The following is a 25,731-nucleotide window of genomic DNA, read 5'->3' as shown; positions in this document are numbered from 1 at the left end:
GAAGATAAGAATACTGGAAGATACAGATACTTGAAGATAAGGATACTGGAAGATACAGATACTTGAAGATAAAAATACTGGAAGATACAGATACTTGAAGATAAGGATACTGGAAGATACAGATCGAAGACAACGATACTCAATTCAACGTTCCATGGTGTTGATCAACAAATCGTTATTTGATTGGTGTTGAGGTCAAATCAGAAAATCTAGATCTAGATCTATCAATAAAATCGATACAAGACTGGACTATAAAACGTAAACACAACAGAAAACTAATCTCAAAGAAAAGAAATCTGAAGACGGTTGACTTGTTTGGCAAGACTTCGTCTCTTGATCACGTGTGAATGTACACTACTTCCAATACACAGTAGCAACAAAGAGATGACCTGCAGACAGGATCGACTGACAATGACAGAACTCGGCAGAATGACAGAAGATTTAGTCATTTAGTGAAATTACTTTTACAACTCGACCTCCAGTAAGTTTTCAATGGTGCTACAGAGTCATTGAACTGAAAGCCGTGTTAGTCATGCTATTGTATAACTTTCGAGTTGGTCACAACATACTATTAATATTTCGAGTTGGTCACAACAGACTCTTGTTATTGCATTCCTTAGAATGATACGAAGATACACTGGCCTAATGAAACACAGAGAGTACATCAGTATTACACTACCAGACGAAAACATAGAAGAAAGAAACCATAATGAATGATGATTATGTAAATCACAGACGTCTATTGACAAACAAAATGTTGTGGCCAAACAAACTTAGATTTAGTTCTATAATTATTAGATTAATTACAAGGAATAATTAAAGGATATATAATTCAGAGTATTTATGGACAAACTGGCATTAGGTGGCCATGTTACAATGAATCAATTTGACATAGCCGTCTATCGTACTTCAACAGTCATCACTACAGGCTGATACATTGTAGCCATGAAAGGGAAGGGCTCTGAGTTTAACAGGTTAAACAATAGTCGGACGGTGGCGGGGGGGAGGTTCTTGGTTTACCAAGCTAAACAGCGCCACAGAATATTTAGTTCACCAAGTAAACAATGCCTAGTCTAACAAAACATGATCTTTCCAACGTATTCTGCTAGGCCTATTGCTACTATTGTTTTTCTCTGTTTAGTTGTCCCCCAAAGTTCTACAATCCACTCTTAAGATTTGTCGACTGGTTTACATTCATCCGTGATACACTTTAGTATTTACCTGTAGAAGTCTGACCCTGGCTCTGTCTTTAATGTGTATGTGTGTTGGATTAATTACTATCTAGTGCGAAGTATAAAAAATTAACGTAGAAGCTATGTGGATCTCTGGAGTCATCTGTCATTCTTTAGTAGTAAAATCTTTGACTTTGATTCTGTCTACTTTCAAAATGTAATTTAGTTCTATTGCACACAGGGAATAAACTCTAGTGTGATGTAGTTCTCATACGATGTGTATATAGAAAGAGAGCAGAGTCTAGAGCTGAAAGTTTTTAGAAATTGATGAAGTGATGTATCGTGGATGTAGGACTATAACGCAAGTATTAAACATATTTATAGAACACATCTGGATCTAGATAGGTCTACAGAAGTCACAGTCTACTAAATAGTCCACTTGAGTCAAACCTGCACTGTGGTCTTGCTCAAATCGTAGATTTGCATCAAAATGTTAACAACTAACTATACACTAACTTTTTAAAAATTAATAAGTTAAAATTAACTTTAATGAAATTAATCTCTAAGTCTGGACTTAGAGATGTATGTAGAAGTAGACCTAGAATCTAAATATAGATCTAGATATCTAAATGAGTTGATGAGTCTATTTGACTAACTCAGTGACAACAAAGAGAGTCTAATAATCATTAGCCTCGTAGCGTTAGATCTTTCCCAATAAATAATGGAATACTTGAAGCACACACAAGAACAGGAAAGTGAAAAAAAAAACCCCGTCTCTACACTAGCCAGCGCGGACTAACACATCCCAACACAAAATCCAATTCACGAAAATCACTTGCATTGGTTGCATCCCTTGAGATACTTGTACCAGTTCTCGGGGAGTGATAGACTAACAAGGGGAGATCACAGCAGACCGGTGTCACCGGTGCATCTTCTATGGGCACACCACTCTAATCCCGGTCGCGGGTTAACACATTTATCTACCCTTAACGTTTTTGGTATGTAGGGCACAGCTCGGTGTCCTCCACACACAGCAAACGGGGCCAGTGTCCCCACTGCGCTCTGCTTGTCAACTCCAGTTGTTTAGAAAGACACTGTACCCCAGCGGCAACAAGTTTAAAAGCAAACTCGATTCTATGAAGTGAACACACCTAGCTCTAGAGAGAGAACAACATTCAGATAGCTAGGTACGACTTAGAGCTATGCTTTAAAAGATAAGTGTCTTTTCATTCAGACAGGGAAGAGAGAGAGAAAGAAAAAAAAAAGGGGGGGGGGAGAGAGCGAGAGAAATAGTAATTATTGGCTCAACTGCCGCTCAACAGTTTTGCCTGCTAAAGGTCTAGACCTAGATCTACATGTTTACATAGATTGGATCTATTGAGTAGGCCTATAAGTATTGCTTTCAGTTGAATGAGATATAGCGAGGTTAGTAAAGGTACTAGAGAAATGACGACAAAATCAATCTTGCGGCGATTATTCTTATTTCTCTGACACCCAATCTCAGATCAAGCTAAAATGTTGCACAATTATTTCTTTTACCTGACAACACACAAATAAAATGAGAAAGTGATAGGATCATAGCGTAGGGAGATAAGTTTACCTCTATGAATGTATCATAGCGTAGGGAGATAAGTTTACCTCTATGAATGTATCATAGCGTAGGGAGATAAGTTTACCTCTATGAATGTACCATAGCGTAGGGAGATAAGTTTACCTCTATGAATGTACCATAGCGTAGGGAGATAAGTTTACCTCTATGAATGTACCATAGCGTAGGGAGATAAGTTTACCACTATGAATGTATCATAGCGTAGGGAGATAAGTTTACCTCTATGAATGTACCATAGCGTAGGGAGATAAGTTTACCTCTATGAATGTACCATAGCGTAGGGAGATAAGTTTACCTCTATGAATGTGTTCTTCAATTTGAATTCTGGAGTCTAGTATTGCTTGACAGTGTGTGCTCTCTATTTCTATGTTTTCATTTTAAGAACTTCCACTACTTCAACTCGCTTATTTCTACAGGAGCCCTGGCAGACTAGTGGCTCATCAGATTGAACTTTGAAACAGACAGATATTGAAATACCACCCAATGCCATTGTAACAAAACCTATTGTTTTACCGGTCGTTGACTTGTAGCACCAAACTGCTGGTAGACAACCTAACCATTGTAGACGTAATAGATCTGAACTAATAACACTTGAAATGACTTGAGTAACTTCCCTTTGTGAACAAGACTAAATAGAACTGTATTTATAATGTAGACCAAATCAACTTGGGATCCAATGAAATAAATGGAGTAGACTTGAGTAATAATATCTTTGAACCAAATCTAACTCATTACAATAGCCCAAACTTTCAATCTCACGTTCTGGAGTCGTCTCCCTTAACTAAGACGAAATGACGACAATGCCATCTATGTTGCATCATTCACAACCAATCGCTAACCTCTTTCCACTGTCACATAGACACACACAAACACACACACACACACTGCGTAACACCTATACATCTAGATTACTAGAGGTTTTATTTGTACAAACCTCATATGACCTCTTTCTGTCTGGTATAAATGTGAACACGTTATTTCTCCCACTTCCCAGTCCCGGAGCAATTTGAAACTTTGTGCTATATTTCATTGTCCGAAACAAAACATGAATCAATCAAATGTAACAAATGAGTTCATTAAATAGTGGTAGTTAATTAATTTTGTTGATATCGAGCAGGGGATATATATATATATATTCTTCTCATAAGGATCACGGGGTTCCTGAAGGAGGAGTAGTGCCTGTGTGTGTGTGTTTCATTATTTGATTTATTATCTGATCATTGTATATTGAACAAACAAATGGAATTATCGAATGTTTTTGTTACTTTGCATCAAAACTGATTGAAATGATATTGAAGTGAATTTCTTCGTGTATTTTTTTTCTTTTCAAACAAAAAGGATTACGGCTCGGATAATCTCAGCAGGCTCTCCCAACCAGAGAAATTTAATCTTCAGTTCAAGGGCGATACATAGGCTTACTTACCAACATTGATACTATTTCCTCAAGAGTGACACCCCCAGTGACGTCAGGCCTCCTGAATGTCGCCAGCAAACTTCCATCAGCGGTATTTTGGTGGAAGACATGACTGGAAATAGAAACATATATAATTATCATGGGCGTAGCCAGGACTTTTTTTCGGGAAGGGGAGTTAGGGGGGGGATTTTTTTATCCCCCCTCCCACCGCTCCCCCCCCCCCGATAATTTTTATATATATATATATGTTTCTATGGATGAATGTGTGTGTGTGTGTACATATTTAATCTCTATTACATTCTGACGCTTCGTTCTTTTGGAAGACGTTTATTGTGCCCTAGAATAGGTTCTTCATGGAGTTAGTGAAAAAAATTGTAGACTCCTCGCCCTTGACAGCAAGGGGTCTGGGGGAGCACTGAGAGCTCCCCCAACGCAGGACGGAGCCCCGCCGCCAAGCACTATTTCTGTTATTGAAAGCCAACTAAATGCATATTCTGAGGTACCTACAATGCATTATTTTGCTATTAAAAAGTTTTATTTCAAAAACCTAATGTGCTTTTCTTACTGACTTAGACCCTTCCGCGTCGTTCGGCGCATTTGCTGGCAAGTTTTTTCCACAAAAATCTGACACTGGCAATGTCTAAAGCCTCTTCCCACCTGCTCTGAGGACCTCCATGAAAGTGTGGCACCAAGTTGTACTAGGATGTCATCGCAACTCTTATTATGCTTATTTCATTTTGTCGGAGAACAAGTCCCGCAAACCTCATGTGACGCTCTGTCACAATCTTACTAAGGGGTCGACTCCCAATTTGTCATAGGATTTCCTTGATTGAGACCCGATCTCTATAACTGACTCCTAAAATCTGTCTTAGCCATCTTTGTTGAGCCACATTTAGTGCTTTTCAATTTCATTGCACTTTATTAATGGAGCCCAGCCACTGGTAGGCATGTTTAACTTCTCTTGACTACGATCTTGGAATTAGGTGACTATTTTGCTTTAGATGTTATATCGAAAAGGGAAGTTTTATCGTCAAAATCATCTGTTGGGGGGGTGGGGGTAAACTAAAATATATCTGGAGTTGTTTTTTTTTTAAATTCAAAACCACATTTAGCTACGGTCATATAATTTGGTGACTGTAGTTTGCTTTAGAAATAATATTTAAGAGAGAGGTTTTCAACCTTAAAACGCTCTGTAAGAGGATTTTAAACTCAAAACTATCTTGAGTGGTTTTGAACTTTTAAAAAAGCCATCTGGAGGAGAGGGGTTGAAACTCACCCCCCCCCCCATTGTCTTGGCTACGCTCAAAGAATTTTAGTGTGTAATTTGCTTTTTTTTATATTGAAGAGGTATTTTTTAGCATCAAACCCCTCTGAAGGGAAATTTAAACTCAAAATACCCAATAGGCTTGGCTACGCTCATAACATTTTAATAGTGAAATTTTTTTTTTTTTTAATTTTGAAGATTTATTTTTTAGGTTCAAACCCCGCTAGCGGGGGGTTTAAACTAAAAACCCCTTTGGCTATGCTCATAGCATTTTGAGTGCGTAATTTGCTTTTTTTAAATGTTGAAGATGTATTTTTAGCTTCAAACCCAGTTGAAGAGGGGTTTAAACTCAAAACCCCCTTTGACTACGCTCATACAATTTTGAGTGTGTAATTTACGTTTTTATATTGAAGAGGGGTTTATCGTAAATTTTAGAGAGGGGTTTGAAATCAAAATCTTCCTTAGATGTGCTCTTGGAATTTTGGGATTGTCGTTAGCATTTTTTTTTGTTTTATAGAAGAGGAGGATTTAAATGCCAAACTCAAAACTCCTTGGTAGGGGGTTTCAAACTCAAGACCCCCTGGTAGGGGGTTTTAAACTTAAAACATCCTGGTAGGGGTTTTCAAACTCAAAACCCCTGGTAGGGGGTTTCAAAATCAAAACCCCTGGTAGGGGGTTTCAAAATCAAAACCCCTGGTAGGGGGTTTCAAAATCAAAACCCCTGGTAGGGGGTTTCAAACTCAAGACCCTCTAGTAGGGGGTTTTAAACTCAAGACCCCCTGGTAGGGGGTTTTAAAATCAAAACCCCTGGTAGGAGGTTTCAAAATCAAAACCCCTGGTAGGGGGGTTCAAACTCAAGACCCCCTGGTAGGGGGTTTTAAACTTAAAACACCCTGGTAGGGGTTTTCAAACTCAAAACCCTGGTAAGGGGTTTAAAATCAAAACCCCTGGTAGGGGGTTTTAAACTTAAAACCCCCTGGTAGGGGTTTTCAAACTTAACACCCCCTGGTAGGGGGTTTTAAACTCAAAACTCCTGGTAGGGGGTTTCAAACTCAAAACCCCTTGGTAGGCGTTTCAAACTCAAAGCCCCCTGGTATGGGGTTTTCAACTCAAAATCCCCTGGTAGGGGGTTTTAAACTCAAAACTCCCTTGGCTGTACTAGGGCAAGTGATGGTTTAGTATTAAAATTTCACCTAAATTAAACAAAATTAAAGCCAAAGATCAGTCACTAAACTCCGACACCCCCCCCCCGCAGGGGGGATCTCATTTGGGGGGGGGGTTGAACCCCAAACATCCCCCCCCCGGCTACGCCCATGATAATTATAAATATAGATATCAACAAGATCTTAAATCTGAGTCAAGCAACTTTCTCATAGAAGACATGCGCACGCAACACACACACATATATACACATATGTATACCAGACACACACACACATTTATGTATACCAGACACACACACATACATTTATGTATACCAGAAACACACACACATTTATGTATACCAGAAACACACACACATTTATGTATACCAAACACACACACATTTATGTATACCAGACACACACACACATTTATGTATACCAGAAACACACACACATTTATGTATACCAGATACACACACACATTTATGTATACCAGAAACACACACATTTATGTATACCAGAAACACACACATTTATGTATACCAGAAACACACACATTTATGTATACCAGAAACACACACATTTATGTATACCAGACACACCCACACACATTTATGTATACCAGAAACACACACACATTTATGTATACCAGAAACACACACATTTATGTATACCAGAAACACACACATTTATGTATACCAGAAACACACACATTTATGTATACCAGAAACACACACATTTATGTATACCAGAAACACACACATTTATGTCCAGACACACACACACACATTTATGTATACCAGAAACACACACATTTATGTATACCAGACACACACACATTTATGTATACCAGAAACACACACATTTATGTATACCAGACACACCCACACACATTTACTTCACCAAAAACAACTCTTACGCATTCTTCCTCTTCCTTCAATGGCGCCACAAAAGATTTATTTCTAACCCAGAGACAGAGAGAGAGAGTGCTAGTACTAGAAAGGGAAATAACAGTTTCCAGAGACAGAGAGAGAGTGCTAGTACTAGAAAGGGAAATAACAGTTTCCAGAGACAGAGAGAGAGTGCTAGTACTAGAAAGGGAAATAACAGTTTCCAGAGACAGAGACAGTGTGCTAGTACTAGAAAGGGAAATAACAGTTTCCAGAGACAGAGAGAGAGTGCTAGTACTAGAAAGGGAAATAACAGTTTCCAGAGACAGAGACAGTGTGCTAGTACTAGAAAGGGAAATAACAGTTTCCAGAGACAGAGAGAGAGTGCTAGTACTAGAAAGGGAAATAACAGTTTCCAGAGACAGAGAGAGAGTGCTAGTACTAGAAAGGGAAATAAACTGTACAGTTGCCAGAGACAGAGAGACAGTGTGCTAGTACTAGAAAGGGAAATAACAGTTTCCAGAGACAGAGAGAGAGTGCTAGTACTAGAAAGGGAAATAAACTATACAGTTGCCAGAGACAGAGAGAGAGATTGCTAGTACTAGAAAGGGAAATAACAGTTTCCAGAGACAGAGAGAGAGAGTGCTAGTACTAGAAAGGGAAATAACAGTTTCCAGAGACAGAGAGAGAGTGCTAGTACTAGAAAGGGAAATAACAGTTTCCAGAGACAGAGAGAGAGTGCTAGTACTAGAAAGGGAAATAACAGTTTCCAGAGACAGAGAGAGAGTGCTAGTACTAGAAAGGGAAATAACAGTTTCCAGAGACAGAGAGAGAGTGCTAGTACTAGAAAGGGAAATAAACTGTACAGTTGACAGAGACAGAGAGACAGTGTGTTAGTACTAGAAAGGGAAATAACAGTTTCCAGAGACAGAGAGAGAGATTGCTAGTACTAGAAAGGGAAATAACAGTTTCCAGAGACAGAGAGAGAGAGTGCTAGTACTAGAAAGGGAAATAAACTGTACAGTTGCCAGAGACAGAGAGAGAGAGTGCTAGTACTAGAAAGGGAAATAAACTGTACAGTTGCCAGAGACAGAGAGAGAGTGCTAGTACTAGAAAGGGAAATAAACTGTACAGTTGACAGAGACAGAGAGAGAGAGTGCTAGTACTAGAAAGGGAAATAAACTGTACAGTTGCCAGAGACAGAGAGAGAGAGTGCTAGTACTAGAAAGGGAAATAAACTGTACAGTGTCCAGAGACAGAGACAGTGTGCTAGTACTAGAAAGGATGGGAAATAAACTGTACAGTTTCCAGAGACAGAGAGAGAGTGCTAGTACTAGAAAGGGAAATAAACTGTACAGTTGACAGAGACAGAGAGAGAGAGAGTGCTAGTACTAGAAAGGGAAATAAACTGTACAGTTGACAGAGACAGAGAGAGAGACAGTGTGCTAGTACTAGAAAGGGAAATAAACTGTACAGTTTCCAGAGACAGAGAGAGAGTGCTAGTACTAGAAAGGGAAATAAACTGTACAGTTTCCAGAGACAGACAGAGAGACAGTGTGCTAGTACTAGAAAGGGAAATAAACTGTACAGTTTCCAGAGACAGAGAGAGAGTGCTAGTACTAGAAAGGGAAATAAACTGTACAGTTGCCAGAGACAGACAGAGAGAGAGAGTGCTAGTACTAGAAAGGGAAATAAACTGTACAGTTTCCAGAGACAGAGAGAGAGAGTGCTAGTACTAGAAAGGGAAATAAACTGTACAGTTGACAGAGACAGAGAGAGAGTGCTAGTACTAGAAAGGGAAATAAACTGTACAGTTGACAGAGACAGAGAGAGAGAGTGCTAGTACTAGAAAGGGAAATAAACTGTATAGTTGCCAGAGACAGAGAGAGAGAGTGCTAGTACTAGAAAGGGAAATAAACTGTATAGTTGCCAGAGACAGACAGAGAGAGTGCTAGTACTAGAAAGGGAAATAAACTGTACAGTTGACAGAGACAGAGAGAGAGAGTGCTAGTACTAGAAAGGGAAATAAACTGTACAGTTGACAGAGACAGAGAGAGAGAGTGCTAGTACTAGAAAGGGAAATAAACTGTACAGTTGCCAGAGACAGAGAGACAGTGTGCTAGTACTAGAAAGGGAAATAAACTGTACAGTTGCCAGAGACAGAGAGAGAGTGCTAGTACTAGAAAGGGAAATAAACTGTACAGTTGCCAGAGACAGAGAGAGAGAGTGCTAGTACTAGAAAGGGAAATAAACTGTACAGTTGCCAGAGACAGAGAGAGAGAGTGCTAGTACTAGAAAGGGAAATAAACTGTACAGTTTCCAGAGACAGAGAGAGAGTGCTAGTACTAGAAAGGGAAATAAACTGTACAGTTGCCAGAGACAGACAGAGAGAGAGAGTGCTAGTACTAGAAAGGGAAATAAACTGTACAGTTTCCAGAGACAGAGAGAGAGAGTGCTAGTACTAGAAAGGGAAATAAACTGTACAGTTGACAGAGACAGAGAGAGAGTGCTAGTACTAGAAAGGGAAATAAACTGTACAGTTGACAGAGACAGAGAGAGAGAGTGCTAGTACTAGAAAGGATGGGAAATAAACTGTACAGTTGCCAGAGACAGAGAGAGAGAGAGTGCTAGTACTAGAAAGGGAAATAAACTGTACAGTTGACAGAGACAGAGAGAGAGAGTGCTAGTACTAGAAAGGGAAATAAACTGTATAGTTGCCAGAGACAGAGAGAGAGTGCTAGTACTAGAAAGGGAAATAAACTGTATAGTTGCCAGAGACAGACAGAGAGAGTGCTAGTACTAGAAAGGGAAATAAACTGTACAGTTGACAGAGACAGAGAGAGAGAGTGCTAGTACTAGAAAGGGAAATAAACTGTACAGTTGACAGAGACAGAGAGAGAGAGTGCTAGTACTAGAAAGGGAAATAAACTGTACAGTTGCCAGAGACAGAGAGACAGTGTGCTAGTACTAGAAAGGGAAATAAACTGTACAGTTGCCAGAGACAGAGAGAGAGTGCTAGTACTAGAAAGGGAAATAAACTGTACAGTTGACAGAGACAGAGAGAGAGAGTGCTAGTACTAGAAAGGGAAATAAACTGTACAGTTGCCAGAGACAGAGAGAGAGAGTGCTAGTACTAGAAAGGGAAATAAACTGTACAGTTGCCAGAGACAGAGAGAGAGTGCTAGTACTAGAAAGGGAAATAAACTGTACAGTTTCCAGAGACAGAGAGAGAGTGCTAGTACTAGAAAGGGAAATAAACTGTACAGTTGCCAGAGACAGACAGAGAGAGAGAGTGCTAGTACTAGAAAGGGAAATAAACTGTACAGTTGACAGAGACAGAGAGAGAGAGTGCTAGTACTAGAAAGGGAAATAAACTGTACAGTTGACAGAGACAGAGAGAGAGTGCTAGTACTAGAAAGGGAAATAACAGTTTCCAGAGACAGAGAGAGAGAGTGCTAGTACTAGAAAGGATGGGAAATAAACTGTACAGTTTCCAGAGACAGAGAGAGTGCTAGTACTAGAAAGGGAAATAAACTGTACAGTTGACAGAGACAGAGAGAGAGAGTGCTAGTACTAGAAAGGGAAATAAACTGTACAGTTTCCAGAGACAGAGAGAGAGTGCTAGTACTAGAAAGGGAAATAAACTGTACAGTTTCCAGAGACAGAGAGAGAGTGCTAGTACTAGAAAGGGAAATAAACTGTACAGTTTCCAGAGACAGAGAGAGAGTGCTAGTACTAGAAAGGGAAATAAACTGTACAGTTTCCAGAGACAGACAGAGAGAGAGAGTGCTAGTACTAGAAAGGGAAATAAACTGTACAGTTTCCAGAGACAGAGAGAGAGTGCTAGTACTAGAAAGGGAAATAAACTGTACAGTTGCCAGAGACAGACAGAGAGTGGTAGTACTAGAAAGGGAAATAAACTGTACAGTTGACAGAGACAGAGAGAGAGAGTGCTAGTACTAGAAAGGGAAATAAACTGTACAGTTGACAGAGACAGAGAGAGAGAGTGCTAGTACTAGAAAGGGAAATAAACTGTACAGTTGACAGAGACAGAGAGAGAGTGCTAGTACTAGAAAGGGAAATAAACTGTACAGTTGACAGATACAGAGAGAGAGAGAGTGCTAGTACTAGAAAGGGAAATAAACTGTACAGTTGCCAGAGACAGAGAGAGAGTGCTAGTACTAGAAAGGGAAATAAACTTTACAGTTGAGGCGATCTCATACTTGACATTGTTACTGATCCAGGCTAGAGATAAACATTTGAATGTAAAGAATGGATGTGAAATGCTTTTAATGTTGTCATAAAGAGAGAGATCAAGTAAGAAAAATAGTGACATTTCAAGTAAACAAAGACAGTGTCATCATGTAGACACAGAGTCGGCATGTAAAGTAAGCAAGACACACAGTCACCACATAAAGTAAGCAAGACACACAGTCACCACATAAAGTAAGCAAGACACACAGTCATCACGTAAAGTAAGCAAGACACATCATGTAAAGTAAGCAAGACACAAAGTTACCACGTAAAGTAAGCAAGACACACAGTCACCACGTAAAGTAAGCAAGACACACAGTCATCACGTAAAGTAAGCAAGACACACAGTCACCACATAAAGTAAGCAAGACACAGTCACCACATAAAGTAAGCAAGACACACAGTCACCACGTAATGTAAGCAAGACACACAGTCACCACGTAAAGTAAGCAAGACACACAGTTACCACGTAAAGTAAGCAAGACACACAGTCATCACGTAAAGTAAGCAAGACACACAGTCATCACGTAAAGTAAGCAAGACACACAGTCATCACGTAAAGTACGCAAGACACACAGTCACCACGTAAAGTAAGCAAGACACATCATGTAAAGTAAGCAAGACACACAGTCACCACGTAAATTAAGCAAGACACACAGTTACCACGTAAAGTAAGCAAGACACACAGTCACCACGTAAAGTTAAAAAAAAAAACGTGTCGCCCTGTCAAATAAAAAAATATTAACTAAGAGACACATTGTCACAATGTCAGGTAAGAGACACATTGTCAGGTAAGAAATATATTGTCACAATGTGACACAATGTCAGGTAAGAGACACATTGTCACAATGTCCGGTAAGAGACACAATCTCAGGTAAGAGACATAGTCACTCACAATGTCAAGTAGCAGACCTAAGAATAATCAGGACTGAGTTCTGGTCAGCCTGGTTCTCCTGTTAACTTTAGAAAAGGAAAGGAGGCAATTCAGGTGGTTGACTTCAAAACTGTTTTTGTTTTGGATTGTTTTACTTTATGAGATGTTTTTTGGAATGGAATGGAACTTGTAGTAAAACAGTGTGGTTTTTGTTCCTAGTCCAGTCAGTTGGATTTTAGACAAGTAGGGTTGAAGTATAGACTCGAATTATTTCTGTATAGCTATTATTCAATCTATCTCTCAATTTTATCTTATTTTATATATATTAATTGATACTGGATGTTGTATTTGTCAGAATTGTGCCTGTACTTTAGGGAACTACCTAAAAACTAAGGTCCATGTCCGTGTATTGGCATTCTGAATCTTTAGTCTGTCGTTACGTATTGTGTTTAAGGCTTGGTTACATTTGGTATTCAGCATTGAACTAAACTTTACGTCTATTAGCGAAGAAAAGAACTTGGACAAGAATCTTCTGGGATAGTTTTGTATTTTTTGTTCTCTCTTTCCCCTCTCTTCAGAACTGTGTAGTTCTCTCCCCCTCTATCCTCCACTGGAAATGGCTATACCTTGTGTCTGAGTGTGAACTGTCTTATTGTTGTCTTGTATTTTCTTAAGACACCCGGGACATTGTACATCACTCCATCAGTCAATACATGTCCTAGCTACTTAACATGTCCCAAGGACAGAAAGAGGACATTCTCAAATAGACATTTTTTTTTTCTAATCAATATTCACTCGCTTTGTTTTGTCCTGAACTTCAGCTGCAGTTTTTTTTTTCTTGTACAAAAAATGAATGTGTATATTTATAAAAAGAAATCGTTCGATGAGTTTATTACAAGGTATCCTAGAGACATAGTTTGAGCTTTTTTTTTTAAACCTAGATATGTAAAATAATTTACAGAGCAGTTCTAAAAACACTTGAAGTTTTAACTCTTTCTCTCCCTAATTATTTACCACATTCTGGTGGAATCAACGCTCGTATCGTCAGTTAGGAGAGAAAGAGTTAAATTCTTGAGCACTATAAACTACCATTTTAAAATGATGTTAATCTTTGCTGGCTATCTGGTCGTCTCTTGGTCATAGGTGCAAACCCTTGGCCGCTGACGTCCCTCGTCGTCAAGTCAGTTATTTGGGCTGGGATGTAAGAAAATTAAAATCTAAAGGGAAATCCGAAACAAATAGAACAAGTAACTTGTGAGAAAAGCAGCTTGAAGATTTCATTGACTTCAAACAGTCCGAAGCAATCAACTCACTCTGGTACACATTTGGTGTACACATTAGTTCTTCCACTTCCCAGTCTCGGGTCAAGCTGAAACTTTGTACAATTATTTATTGTTTCTACCAATCAATCAAAAAATTAACCAATTAATTAATTAATTAGTGGTAATTAATTTTTTTGCTTTTTGTTGCCAACTGATTGAATAGATCATTGACAAAGGCTAAAAAAAAAAGTAATTGTAAAACTGTGTACAGACAATAAATGAACAATGTCATCATGACTCGCACATTGGACATTAAACTAGAGTAGCACCATGAGTAAACTAGAGTAGCACCATGAGTAAACTAGAGTAGCACCATGAGTAAACTAGAGTAGCACCATGAGTAAACTAGAGTAGCACCATGAGTAAACTAGAGTAGCACCATGAGTAAACTAGAGTAGCACCATGAGTAAACTAAAGTAGCACCATGAGTAAACTAGAGTAGCACCATGAGTAAACTAGAGTAGCACCATGAGTAGAATCACTAAATACTTCAGGACAGTAGAGCAAAAAGTCAAGTAGCCCTAATACATACAACACTGAACCATAACTTACACAAAGAAAAACACAGCCTTATAAAATACTCAGACTCAAAGATAAAGGCAAATTTCTTATTCCATACGCTAGGACAAAGTCGTACAAGTGCTTCGTCCCTAATACCATTAGATTGAAGGGGTTGCGTGAATCAGCCAAGGACACCAAGGACTTAGCAGAGTTAATGTCTCAAACAAACATGCACGCTTAGATAGACACACTGACATGCGTATGACCTCATTATTTTCTCTTTCGAAGGAATAAATCATTTATAAGATAACTTTGTATTCAAACGCTATAGGTAATGAATATGTCTAGACACAACATAGACAGAGGGTCAGACGTGAAGACCTGGACAGAAACAAAATGTGGGCGATAGAGGAACAGCACGGACAAAGTCTGGAGAGAGAGGAACAGCACGGACAAAGTCTGGAGAGAGAGGAACAGCACGGACAAAGTCTGGAGAGAGAGGAACAGCACGGACAAAGTCTGGAGAGAGAGGAACAGCACGGACAAAGTCTGGAGAGAGAGGAACAGGACGGACAAAGTCTGGAGAGAGAGGAACAGCACGGACAAAGTCTGGAGAGAGAGAAAAAAAAGTAAGAAACACACATACACACAAGTTGACTAGATAGTGATCTCCCCTGGCAATGTTTTCTCTGACCAGGCGTGGGTTTGTATCTGGTATAACATGGACTATAATAGAGAAGAGTTAAGTATTGTTGGAGACTGTTTTTTACCCATTGTATTCTTTAACTAACGTTTTAGTAGAACAGTCATCCAAGATTGTCAAGTAAATTACCCCCCAACTATCAACTATGAGGCAGATGATGTAAAGGTCATCGGTTTCTTTGGTCAACGAGCAAGGTGTATTGTCAGCACAACGACCTACCACCTTGACTTTCCTCCAATTAAAGTCAGGTACCCAACAACGGGGTCCTTAAAATCCCAAAATCACATAAGCATAGTCATAGAGACATGAAGATTAACATAAATATGAACCCAAACATTAACATAAATATGAACACGAAGAACGAGGCGAGTATTTGGTTGAATTCTTTAGATTTGGATGTTTTGTACCTAACTTCTCACACTTCAACACTACCTGACTTCGAGGGGCTTGTTATTTAATATTCAATATAAACAAGATGACATGTTGACAAAGTCACGTGACTGATATGTAACACACAACAACAAAAAAAGTGAACAGTTCAGAATAGGAACAACAAAATCATTTCTAAATACGTGACGCGTGTTTGTAAGTGGGAATATACAAAGTACGTGACGCGTGTTTGTAAGTGGGAATATACAAAGTACGTGACGCGTGTTTGTAAGTGGGAATATACAAAGTACGTGACGCGTGTTTGTAAGTGGGAATATAGAAAGTACGTGACGCGTGTTTGTAAGTGGGAATATACAAAGTACGTGACGCGTGTTTGTAAGTGGGAATATACAAAGTACGTGACGCGTGTTTGTAAGTGGGAATATAGAAAGTACGTGACGCGTGTTTGTAAGTGGGAATATAGAAAGTACGTGACGCGTGTTTGTAAGTGGGAATATAGAAAGTACGTGACGCGTGTTTGTAAGTGGGAATATACAAAGTACGTGACGCGTGTTTGTAAGTGGGAATATACAAAGTACGTGACGCGTGTTTGTAAGTGGGAATATAGAAAGTACGTGACGCGTGTTTGTAAGTGGGAATATAGAAAGTACGTGACGCTTGGCCTAGCCTATATAAATCAACATGGTCATTAAGAAAAGTGGCAACTTTCTCATTAGGACAAAGATACCGATTGGTCAGATCTGCAATGTTGCACAATGAAGAAGAAAAACGTTTTAATTCGTTGCATTGAATATTAAAGACCGATAACACGAAATGTAAAAACTCAAATCATACATTTATTGAAAAATTTAGACTTGTTTCTTGTTTGTCAAATGTTTGACATGTTTCGGATGTTCGTTCTTCAGAGTTGAAACAAATTTACGTCCTAGTCCAAACCTCCTGCAGGACTACGGAGGATGGCAGCGGGCAGAGTAGGAACCAGGGACCATCGAGAAATCCTAACGACAGTCCAGCGCACAAACCGTTCATCAGGCAGACTTAAGCTTTTTTTTCATTATTATTTATTATAACAAAACATTTGTAATGACGGTGAGATGCTTAGAATTTCTGTGACATCACACATTTATTTTACAAAGCTTGTAACAACTCACTTGTTCTACCTGTCTGTCTGGTACACATTTTGTACACGTTATTTCTACCACACCTTATCTTGGATCAAACTGAGATTTTGTACACGTTATTTCTACCGCACCTTATCTCGGATCAAACTGACAATTTGTACACGTTATTTCTACCACACCTTATCTTGGATCAAACTGACATTTTGTACACGTTATTTCTACCTCACCTTATCTCGGATCAAACTGACATTTTGTACACGTTATTTCTACCACACCTTATGTTGGATCAAACTGACATTTTGTACACGTTATTTCTACTACACCTTATCTCGGATCAAACTGACATTTTGTACACGTTATTTCTACCGCACCTTATCTCGGATCAAACTGACATTTTGTACACGTTATTTCTACTACACCTTATCTCGGATCAAACTGACATTTTGCACAATTATTTCTTGTACCTTACAAGACTAGCATCAATTTAAAAAAAAAAGCCAATTTGTTAATTAACTATCGGTAATTAATTATTTTGTTTCGTATATCTTAGTGAACACATTTTTTTTATAAATAAATGCATTCAAGAAATGACGGAGAGACTAGACCCAAAATTGGCCTCCGTATAAACTTGGATAAGACTAAAATTATGCGAGTGGGATATAAGGCAAAGGGTGTCCCCGTCAGACTTGGCGAGTCAAAGCTTGAAGAGCTGGACAAGTTCACGTACCTTGGCAGCATCATAACAAATGATGGAGATGCTTACCATGATGTAGCGTGCCGAATAGGAAAGGCAGGGAGCGTTTTCCAAAGACTGCAGCCTATTTGGACTAGCCAAGCCATTGGACTCGAGACAAAAATACACCTTCTCAACACAATCGTCATTCCAACTGCTACATATGCATGTGAGACGTGGAAGTCATCTGTCAAAATTGAGAAAAGACTAAATGTGGCTCAACAGAGATGGCTGAGACGGATTTTGGGAGTCAGTTACACAGATCGGGTCTCAAACAAGGAAATCCTATGCTGAACTGGGGAGTCGAACACTTAGTGAGGTTGTGACTGAGCGTCGCATGAGGTTTGCGGGACATGTTCTACGTCAAAATGAATTACGCACACCAAGAGTTGCGATAACATGGAAGTCAAAACGAGGAAAGCGCAAACGGGGACGTCCTCGTATTACTTGGCGACACACCTTCATGGAGGACCTCAGAACAGTGGACACCAGGTGGGAGGAGGCTTCAGACATTGCCAGTGACAGATCTTTATGGAGACAGCTTGCCGCCCAATGCGCCGAACGGCGCGGGAGGACCTAAGTCTAAGTAAGTGAACACAACATGAACAATAGGATGAGACTATAGAAACAAGAGATAACTAGACAATCGTCCATGTTCATTGGCTCTCCACTAGCAGAGTGGTTACCGTGTTGACCTGAGAAGGCTAAAGGCCTGAGCCGTGAGTTCGAATTTTGTTATTTTTAAAAAAAGCTTTTTTACTGTTAGTCTAGATTTAGATCTATTACAAATTTAACTGCTTGACTGATTCAAATGAGTTGATACAACTGTGCTTAATATAAGCTTTGTTTTTTTGTGTTGTTGTTTTTTTGTAAAAGTATTTTAAAAATATTTTCTTGTTTATATGTGTTACGTTCCTTTCTAAGATGCGACTCTTTGAACAGTACATGAACACTAAAACAACCACGTCATCGTTTAGAACTCATTTTAATTTCCATGAACACTAGAACACTATTTCGTTTCTATCTCTCCATTTTGGTTCTGCTCTCCTTTCAACACGCATTCGCACCGTTTCACATTTACACTAACATGCGCACGTAACAATATGACAAACCCGGAGGGGCTCCCTAAGATTTTCTGTAATACACACACTCCCTTGTCAGGTTGTTTCATAATGAAAAAGAGCTACATCCTAAGTATTAGCCTGAAAGGATTTCTGTCCTAATTGTTGTAGAACGTCTTCTCACTCAAATCAAATATGCCAGATTTCTGCCAAGTTTCTGATCATCTTGTTAGTCTAAACTATAAATGTAGCTAAAAAGAATAAAATAAACCAACAATCATTCGTTTGTCTCTCTCCAATATAACATTTGTGTGTCTTGATATATCTGTACAAAAGTATCTCTGATATGGAAAAACATCTAAAAACACTCATCTGTGCTTAATAGCTGCATTACAAAAATAAAGTCATAGTGTCCAATGTTAAACACAAAGCTGCGACCCCTGACAACTTCACATGAAGGGCGATCCATTATATTTTATGACATTAAAATACATAATGTGACAACAAAAAGAGACAATGGAGCTTGTTTTTCTCAATCTAAACCTGCCTTGTAGATATGAATGTAGAAAATGAAACACGTAGAAGGCTTGGAAATGATGCATCTATGTGTATTATGACTATTAAGAAGAAAGTGTCTTACGTTCTTTAGACCACGTGACACAGCAATGCCTTACTTTTTCATCGGCATAAGAAGGGGGCATTTACATTTCCCAAACGGAGATGGCGGACCGATACAAAAAAAACATTTTTCATCACCATGACGATTGTGGGTACTAGTCACGCTGTCAATCACATACACACACGTCACGCTTTCAGTCACATACACTCAAGTCACGCTGTCAGTCGCATACACACACGTCACGCTGTCAGTCACATACACACAAGTCACGCTGTCAGTCGCATACACACTAGTCACGCTCTCAGTCGCATACACACTAGTCACGCTGTCAGTCACATATACATACAAGTCACGCTGTCAATCACAAAAAACAAGTCACGCTGTCAGTCACAAACAAATAAATCACGCTGTCAGTCACATACACATACAAGTCACACTGTCAGTCACAAACAAACAAGTCACGCTGTCAGTCACAAACAAGTCACGCTGTCAGTAACATACACATACAAGTCACGCTATTAAAAACAAAAAAACAAGTTACGCTGTCAGTCACATACACATACAACTGTTAATGTGTAACCATTTGGTAATAGTAATGTCTAATGAAAGAATGTTCGCCACGAAATCTGTAGTCACAGATATAAAGTACTAATTTATGTAAAAAATGCTTTTGAATAATCTAGTGGATTGGATTTAGATGTATGTTAAACGTAGCTAATGATCCTTTCACGCTATTTCTCTTTCGCTACGAAAATAAAATTAGTTTTGCGAAAATGGGTTTACCCGAAGTCGATACATTCTTATCTATTAAAAACGAAAAGAGCGATAGCTTTGTTAAATGAATGGGATTATAAAGTAAACAATTAAACGAAATAATATTTAGTACGCAATTCATGAATGAATATATATCTAGGCCTATCTCAACTCGGCTTCGCAGCTTTCATGTGTGAATGTAGCTTTAGAAAACCAAATTTGAATGTTTATTTTATCAAAATATGAAATAAATGGACTTTAATTAATATGTTTATGTGTTAAAGTATAAAACTATCTGTGCGAAGAGAAGTTTTATCATCTTAGAGTTGAATTAGAGTTTTAGATCTAGGGATGGGATTATAAAGTAAACAATTAAACGAATTGATTTTTAGTACGCGATTCATTGCGGTATTGTCTAATGAAAAAAAGTTCGCCAGGAAATCTGTAGTCACAGATATCAGTAATTAATTTATGTAAAAAATGCTTTTGAAACACAAAATTGAAGGTTAATTTTATTTTATAATGAAATCAATTGACCTTCCTTTGTATTTTCATGTGTCAAAGTAAAAAACTATCTGCGCAAAGTGTATTTCTTAAAATTAGATCTAGGTCTAAATCCTTTCGATCTTTTCTCATGTCAACATTGTAGACATGGCCTAGATCCATAAAATACTATAGCTGTAACAGAGTCGGACAACTTTATTTTTTTTGAGGGTCTTAAGTTTGTTTTAGGGCTACAATACATACACTACGGTCTAAGTTAGTACCCAAGGAACATTCCTGCCTAGTTTTATCAAGATTGGTCAAGCGGTTTTGATGTCTATAAGTAACATACATACATACATACATACATACATACATACATACATACATACATACATACACCTCACATTCTACTTTATAATATAGATAATTCATGAAAAAAGGTTCACGCATGCGCATCACAGAATGAACTCTATAAAAGCCTCTAACTCTAGATTAGTGTAGATTTAGATCTTTGTCTACCTCTACTTTATACTTTATACACATGAACATACAAAATTTAGTCTATTCATCTCAAATTTTAATCAAATATATGTAGGCCTACAAGCAAATGTTTTAATTTGAAAAAAAAAAAAATTTAAGCCTATTATCTATTTTGATTTGATATCTTCATTCACACCATTTTTACATTGACACATTCGCTTTACTTATTACATTATTATTTCGTTTAATTGTTACAAAACACTATCAGTGACTATATCGAAAGTAATGCGCAAATAAAGACCCCCGGGTCGCGGGTAACATATGTCTAGTGTTCATATATATTTTTAAGATTCCAGCTTTTTTTTTTGTTTGTTTTGTTTGGATAAATTGCTTCAGAATAGAGTGCGTCTAAAGGGGAAAAGTGAACAGATTAAAAACATAAATCACGAAGCTAAAGAGATTTTAATAAAAATTACTTTGCTGTAATGATAATCCAAATAAGTCTAGAAATAATCTGAGATTTCGTAACTATAAATTGGAGCAGAACTGAAAATTCTGAGTCTCTGTTTATTGTGCTTTATAATAAGACTGTCTCTGTGGCTGTATCACTGACACTTATTTATATCTCAAGTACCAAATGTGATTATTTATTAATTAAATGAATTAAGTTTGTGCTGGAGTTTAAATAGACCTATTCAATATTCTCAAGTGGATTTTGATTTATAAACTACACCTTCACGAATCCTCGACTATGTTTTGATCTTGTGTCACTAGAGTGACATCTGGAGGCGCGATGGTTGAGTGCTAAAGCGCTTGACTTGCGAACTGGTGGGGGGCGGTAATTTTTTTTTAAATTTGTAATTTAGGGATCTTTAGGGTGCCTCTGAGTCCAACGAGCTTTAATGGGTACCTGACATTAGTTGGGGAAAAGTAAAGGCGGTTGGTCGTTGTGCTGGTCACATGACACACTCGTTAACCGTGGGGCACAGAAATAGATGACCTTGACATCATCTGTCCTATAGACCGCATGGTCTGAAAGTTAATTCTTACTCTTTGTGTTCTAGATTTATATTTAGAATTGAACATTTACAAGAGCCACGCCATACCATCGTCACATGTTGTAGGCTCCCCCTCTTACCTCCCTCCCATACTGCCTCCCCTTTTACATCCCTCCCATACTCCCCATTTTACCTCCCTCCCATACTGCCTTCCCTCTTACCTCCATCCCATACTTCCCATTTTACCTCCCTCCCATACTCCCCCTCTTACCTCGCTCTCATACTCCCCCTCTTACCTCCCTTCCATACTGCCTTCCCTCTTACCTCCTTCTCATAATACCCCTCTTACCTCCCTCCCATTCTGCCTCCCCTGTTACCTCCCTCCTATACAGCCTTCCCTCTTACCTCCTTCCCATACTCCCACTCTCACCTCCTTCCCATACTGCCTCCTTCTCTTACTTCCCTCCATACTACCTTCCCTTTTACCTCCTTCCCATACTCCCCCTCTTATCTCCCTCCCATACTCCCCCTCTTATCTCCCTCCCATACTCCCCTTCTTACCTCCTTCACATACTCCCCTTCTTACCTCCTTCCCATACTCCCCCTCTTATCTCCCTCCCATACTCCCCTTCTTACCTCCTTCCCATACTCCCCTTCTTACCTCCCTCCCATACTTCCCATCTTACCTCCCTCCCATACTCCCCCATCTTACCTCCCTCCCATACTCCCCCATCTTATCTCCCTCCCATACCGCCTCCCCCCCCCAAATAAAAAGTTGTGAAGTTCAATAAGCAAATATTGTGTTGATATTAGAAAGGTGGTTGGATAAAGTGGTCTATTTGTGTCTCTGTATGCTTGTGTGGGGTGGGGTGTGAGTTTTATCTCTGATCATGTCTGGTAGTTTATCGATCTATTGTATCGTTCTTTATCCCCCCTCCCTCCCTTCACTTGTATGTTTTCATCGTCAATATTTGTCCGTCCATCATCTCTGTACATATCGCTGACCTGTGTCTAGACCTGTGTCAATGTGATAGACCTTTGTCAATGTTGTAGACCTGTGTCAATGTTGTAGATCTTTTGTGGACTTGTGTCGATGTTGCCGACCTGTGTCAATGTCGTCGAACTGTGTCAAAGTTGTTGACCTGTGTCAATGTTGTTGACCTGTGTCAATATTGTAGACCTGTGTCGATGTTGTAGATCTGTGTCAATGTTGTAGACCTGTTTTGGACCTGCGTCAATGTTGTAGACATGTGTCAGTGTTGTAGACCTGTGTCAATGTTGTGGAGGTGTGTCAATGCGTTGTAGTTTGTTGTAGAACACATTGATACATACACGTGTGTAAACAATGGCTACGAGTGTGTGTATGCCTGTGTTTATATAAGTTATTCTAATGAGTGGCGAACACTCTAACAACCGGTTCAACAAGTTTTTTTTTTCCTTCGACGACCCTCTCCGAAAATTGTGCTTTATGTAATAAAAAAGAAAATCGACAACTCCTTCTTGGATTTTTATTTTAGAGTGTTGTCTCCCTTGTTTATTCTTTTTATGACATTGAGTCTTTCTCTATGAAATGTAGAGTGCGTTTATGTAGTATATATATATATATATTTGTGTGTGTGTTTGTGTGTGGAGATGAAGAAAGTGTGTGTATGTGGGTGAGGGAAAATAGACTGCCTGGACTTTGCTTTTTTAAATAATATTTTAATGCACCAATTGTAAGACAAATTTCTTACGGACAATAAAGATTATTAGTAGTAGTAGTAGTATGAACACATTGTTATTCTTTTTTTTTTTTTTTGCTGGTTAAAATAATGACTTGAATTTTCTTTTAACTCAATAAAAAACAAAACAATTATATTCCAATCGAAAACATGATTTCTACTTTCTATTTGACAATCAACCTTTATGTGTGTTCTACAATAGGAAGGCTGTCTAATGGAGTGGAGGATCTTCTAGCTGGCCAGTGTAATTCTATTACGGTGTCTAACAGATGTACACTGATGTGGCTATGAAATTTAAGATTGTGTGGCTGTGTATAAGATTGTATGACTATTTGATGTAAGATTGTGTGGATATGTGACATAAGATTGTCTGGCTATGTGCACAACTGTGTTGCTATTTGTAAGATTGTGTAGAATGAAGGTAGAATGTAAGTAGAATGTAAATAGAATGTAAGTAGAATGTTGGCCAACAATTGTGACGTTTAGTAATATTTCATTTCAGAAATATGAATTAAATAAATTGAAATTAATAAAATAATTAATAATAATAATTAATTAATTAATTGTATATCCAGTCCGAGTCCAGGACCATTCGCAGTATAGCTACCGGAATATCATTGATAACTAAGTCTGCCCACTAAAGTATTTCATTAGATCTGCGAGTTCTCCTTAGAGACGTACTTGCTAGCAGCCTAGGATCAATGTCTGATGCTATTACTCGTTACTACTGCTGGTTCTTATGAGCCAGAGAAATTCAATAGATTACAAGCACCTCTAGGAATGAGGCATGTAGTAGAATTAGAGATTTTTATTTCTCTATCCAGGTGTCCTGGCCATACAACTGAACAGGTGCTTTGGTTTAAGACTATAACCAGGGGCGGACTGGTTATATTGGCATTCGGGCCAATACTTGGTGAGCCGGTACCCTAATGGACCGCTGACTGGTCACTTTGAATGACAGCAAGTTCCACTAACGTGATAAACCCCTCACTTTACCTTTCATACAAGACCTTAACAGACATTACTGTTCGACCGTAGGTACACCGTCTGTACGCCTATACCGTCATGTTGGGAGGTTTCAACCCTTTATACACTCTAAGCACGGTCTGTACGCCTATACCGTCATGTTGGGAGGTTTCAATCCTTTATACACTCTAAGCACGGTCTGTACGCCTATACCGTCATGTTGGGAGGTTTCAATCCTTTATACACTCTAAGCACGGTCTGTACGCCTATACCGTCATGTTGGGAGGTTTCAATCCTTTATACACTCTAAGCACGGTCTGTACGCCTATACCGTCATGTTGGGAGGTTTCAATCCTTTATACACTCTAAGCACGGTCTGTACGCCTATACCGTCATGTTGGGAGGTTTCAACCCTTTATACACTCTAAGCACGGTCTGTACGCCTATACCGTCATGTTGGGAGGTTTCAATCCTTTATACACTCTAAGCACGGTCTGTACTTCTATACCGTCATGTTGGGAGGTTTCAATCCTTTATACACTCTAAGCACGGTCTGTACGCCTATACCGTCATGTTGGGAGGTTTCAACCCTTTATACACTCTAAGCACGGTCTGTACGCCTATACCGTCATGTTGGGAGGTTTCAATCCTTTATACACTCTAAGCACGGTCTGTACGCCTATACCGTCATGTTGGGAGGTTTCAATCCTTTATACACTCTAAGCACGGTCTGTACTTCTATACCGTCATGTTGGGAGGTTTCAATCCTTTATACACTCTAAGCACGGTCTGTACGCCTATACCGTCATGTTGGGAGGTTTCAACCCTTTATACACTCTAAGCACGGTCTGTACGCCTATACCGTCATGTTGGGAGGTTTCAATCCTTTATACACTCTAAGCACGGTCTGTACGCCTATACCGTCATGTTGGGAGGTTTCAACCCTTTATACACTCTAAGCACGGTCTGTACTTCTATACCGTCATGTTGGGAGGTTTCAATCCTTTATACACTCTAAGCACGGTCTGTACGCCTATACCGTCATGTTGGGAGGTTTCAATCCTTTATACACTCTAAGCACGGTCTGTACGCCTATACCGTCATGTTGGGAGGTTTCAATCCTTTATACACTCTAAGCACGGTCTGTACGCCTATACCGTCATGTTGGGAGGTTTCAATCCTTTATACACTCTAAGCACGGTCTGTACGCCTATACCGTCATGTTGGGAGGTTTCAATCCTTTATACACTCTAAG

The 25,731-nt window shown here is 39.0% G+C and overlaps 1 protein-coding gene across 10 annotated transcripts in view; it reads right to left on the bottom strand.

Annotated features, from left to right (window-relative positions):
* Positions 1-25,731, bottom strand: part of LOC106051067 (uncharacterized) — a 124,618-nt gene that overhangs the window by 79,797 nt on the left and 19,090 nt on the right. For 3 of the 10 annotated variants that reach the window (XM_056032756.1, XM_056032757.1, XM_056032762.1), the window contains exon 1: positions 1,829-2,001. Coding sequence is in view for 1 of the 10 variants with exons in the window: in XM_056032755.1 (XP_055888730.1) it covers positions 4,205-4,307 (103 nt within the window). In the remaining 9 variants the exon portion in view is untranslated. The other 7 variants (XM_056032760.1, XM_056032765.1, XM_056032759.1 and 4 more) reach the window with 4 other exon arrangements.

This window comes from Biomphalaria glabrata, chromosome 6, assembly GCF_947242115.1.
Source record: "Biomphalaria glabrata chromosome 6, xgBioGlab47.1, whole genome shotgun sequence".
Classification (NCBI taxonomy): domain Eukaryota; kingdom Metazoa; phylum Mollusca; class Gastropoda; family Planorbidae; genus Biomphalaria; species Biomphalaria glabrata.
Note: the sequence above shows the minus strand (reverse complement) of the source record. Positions and strands in the feature narration are given on the sequence as shown.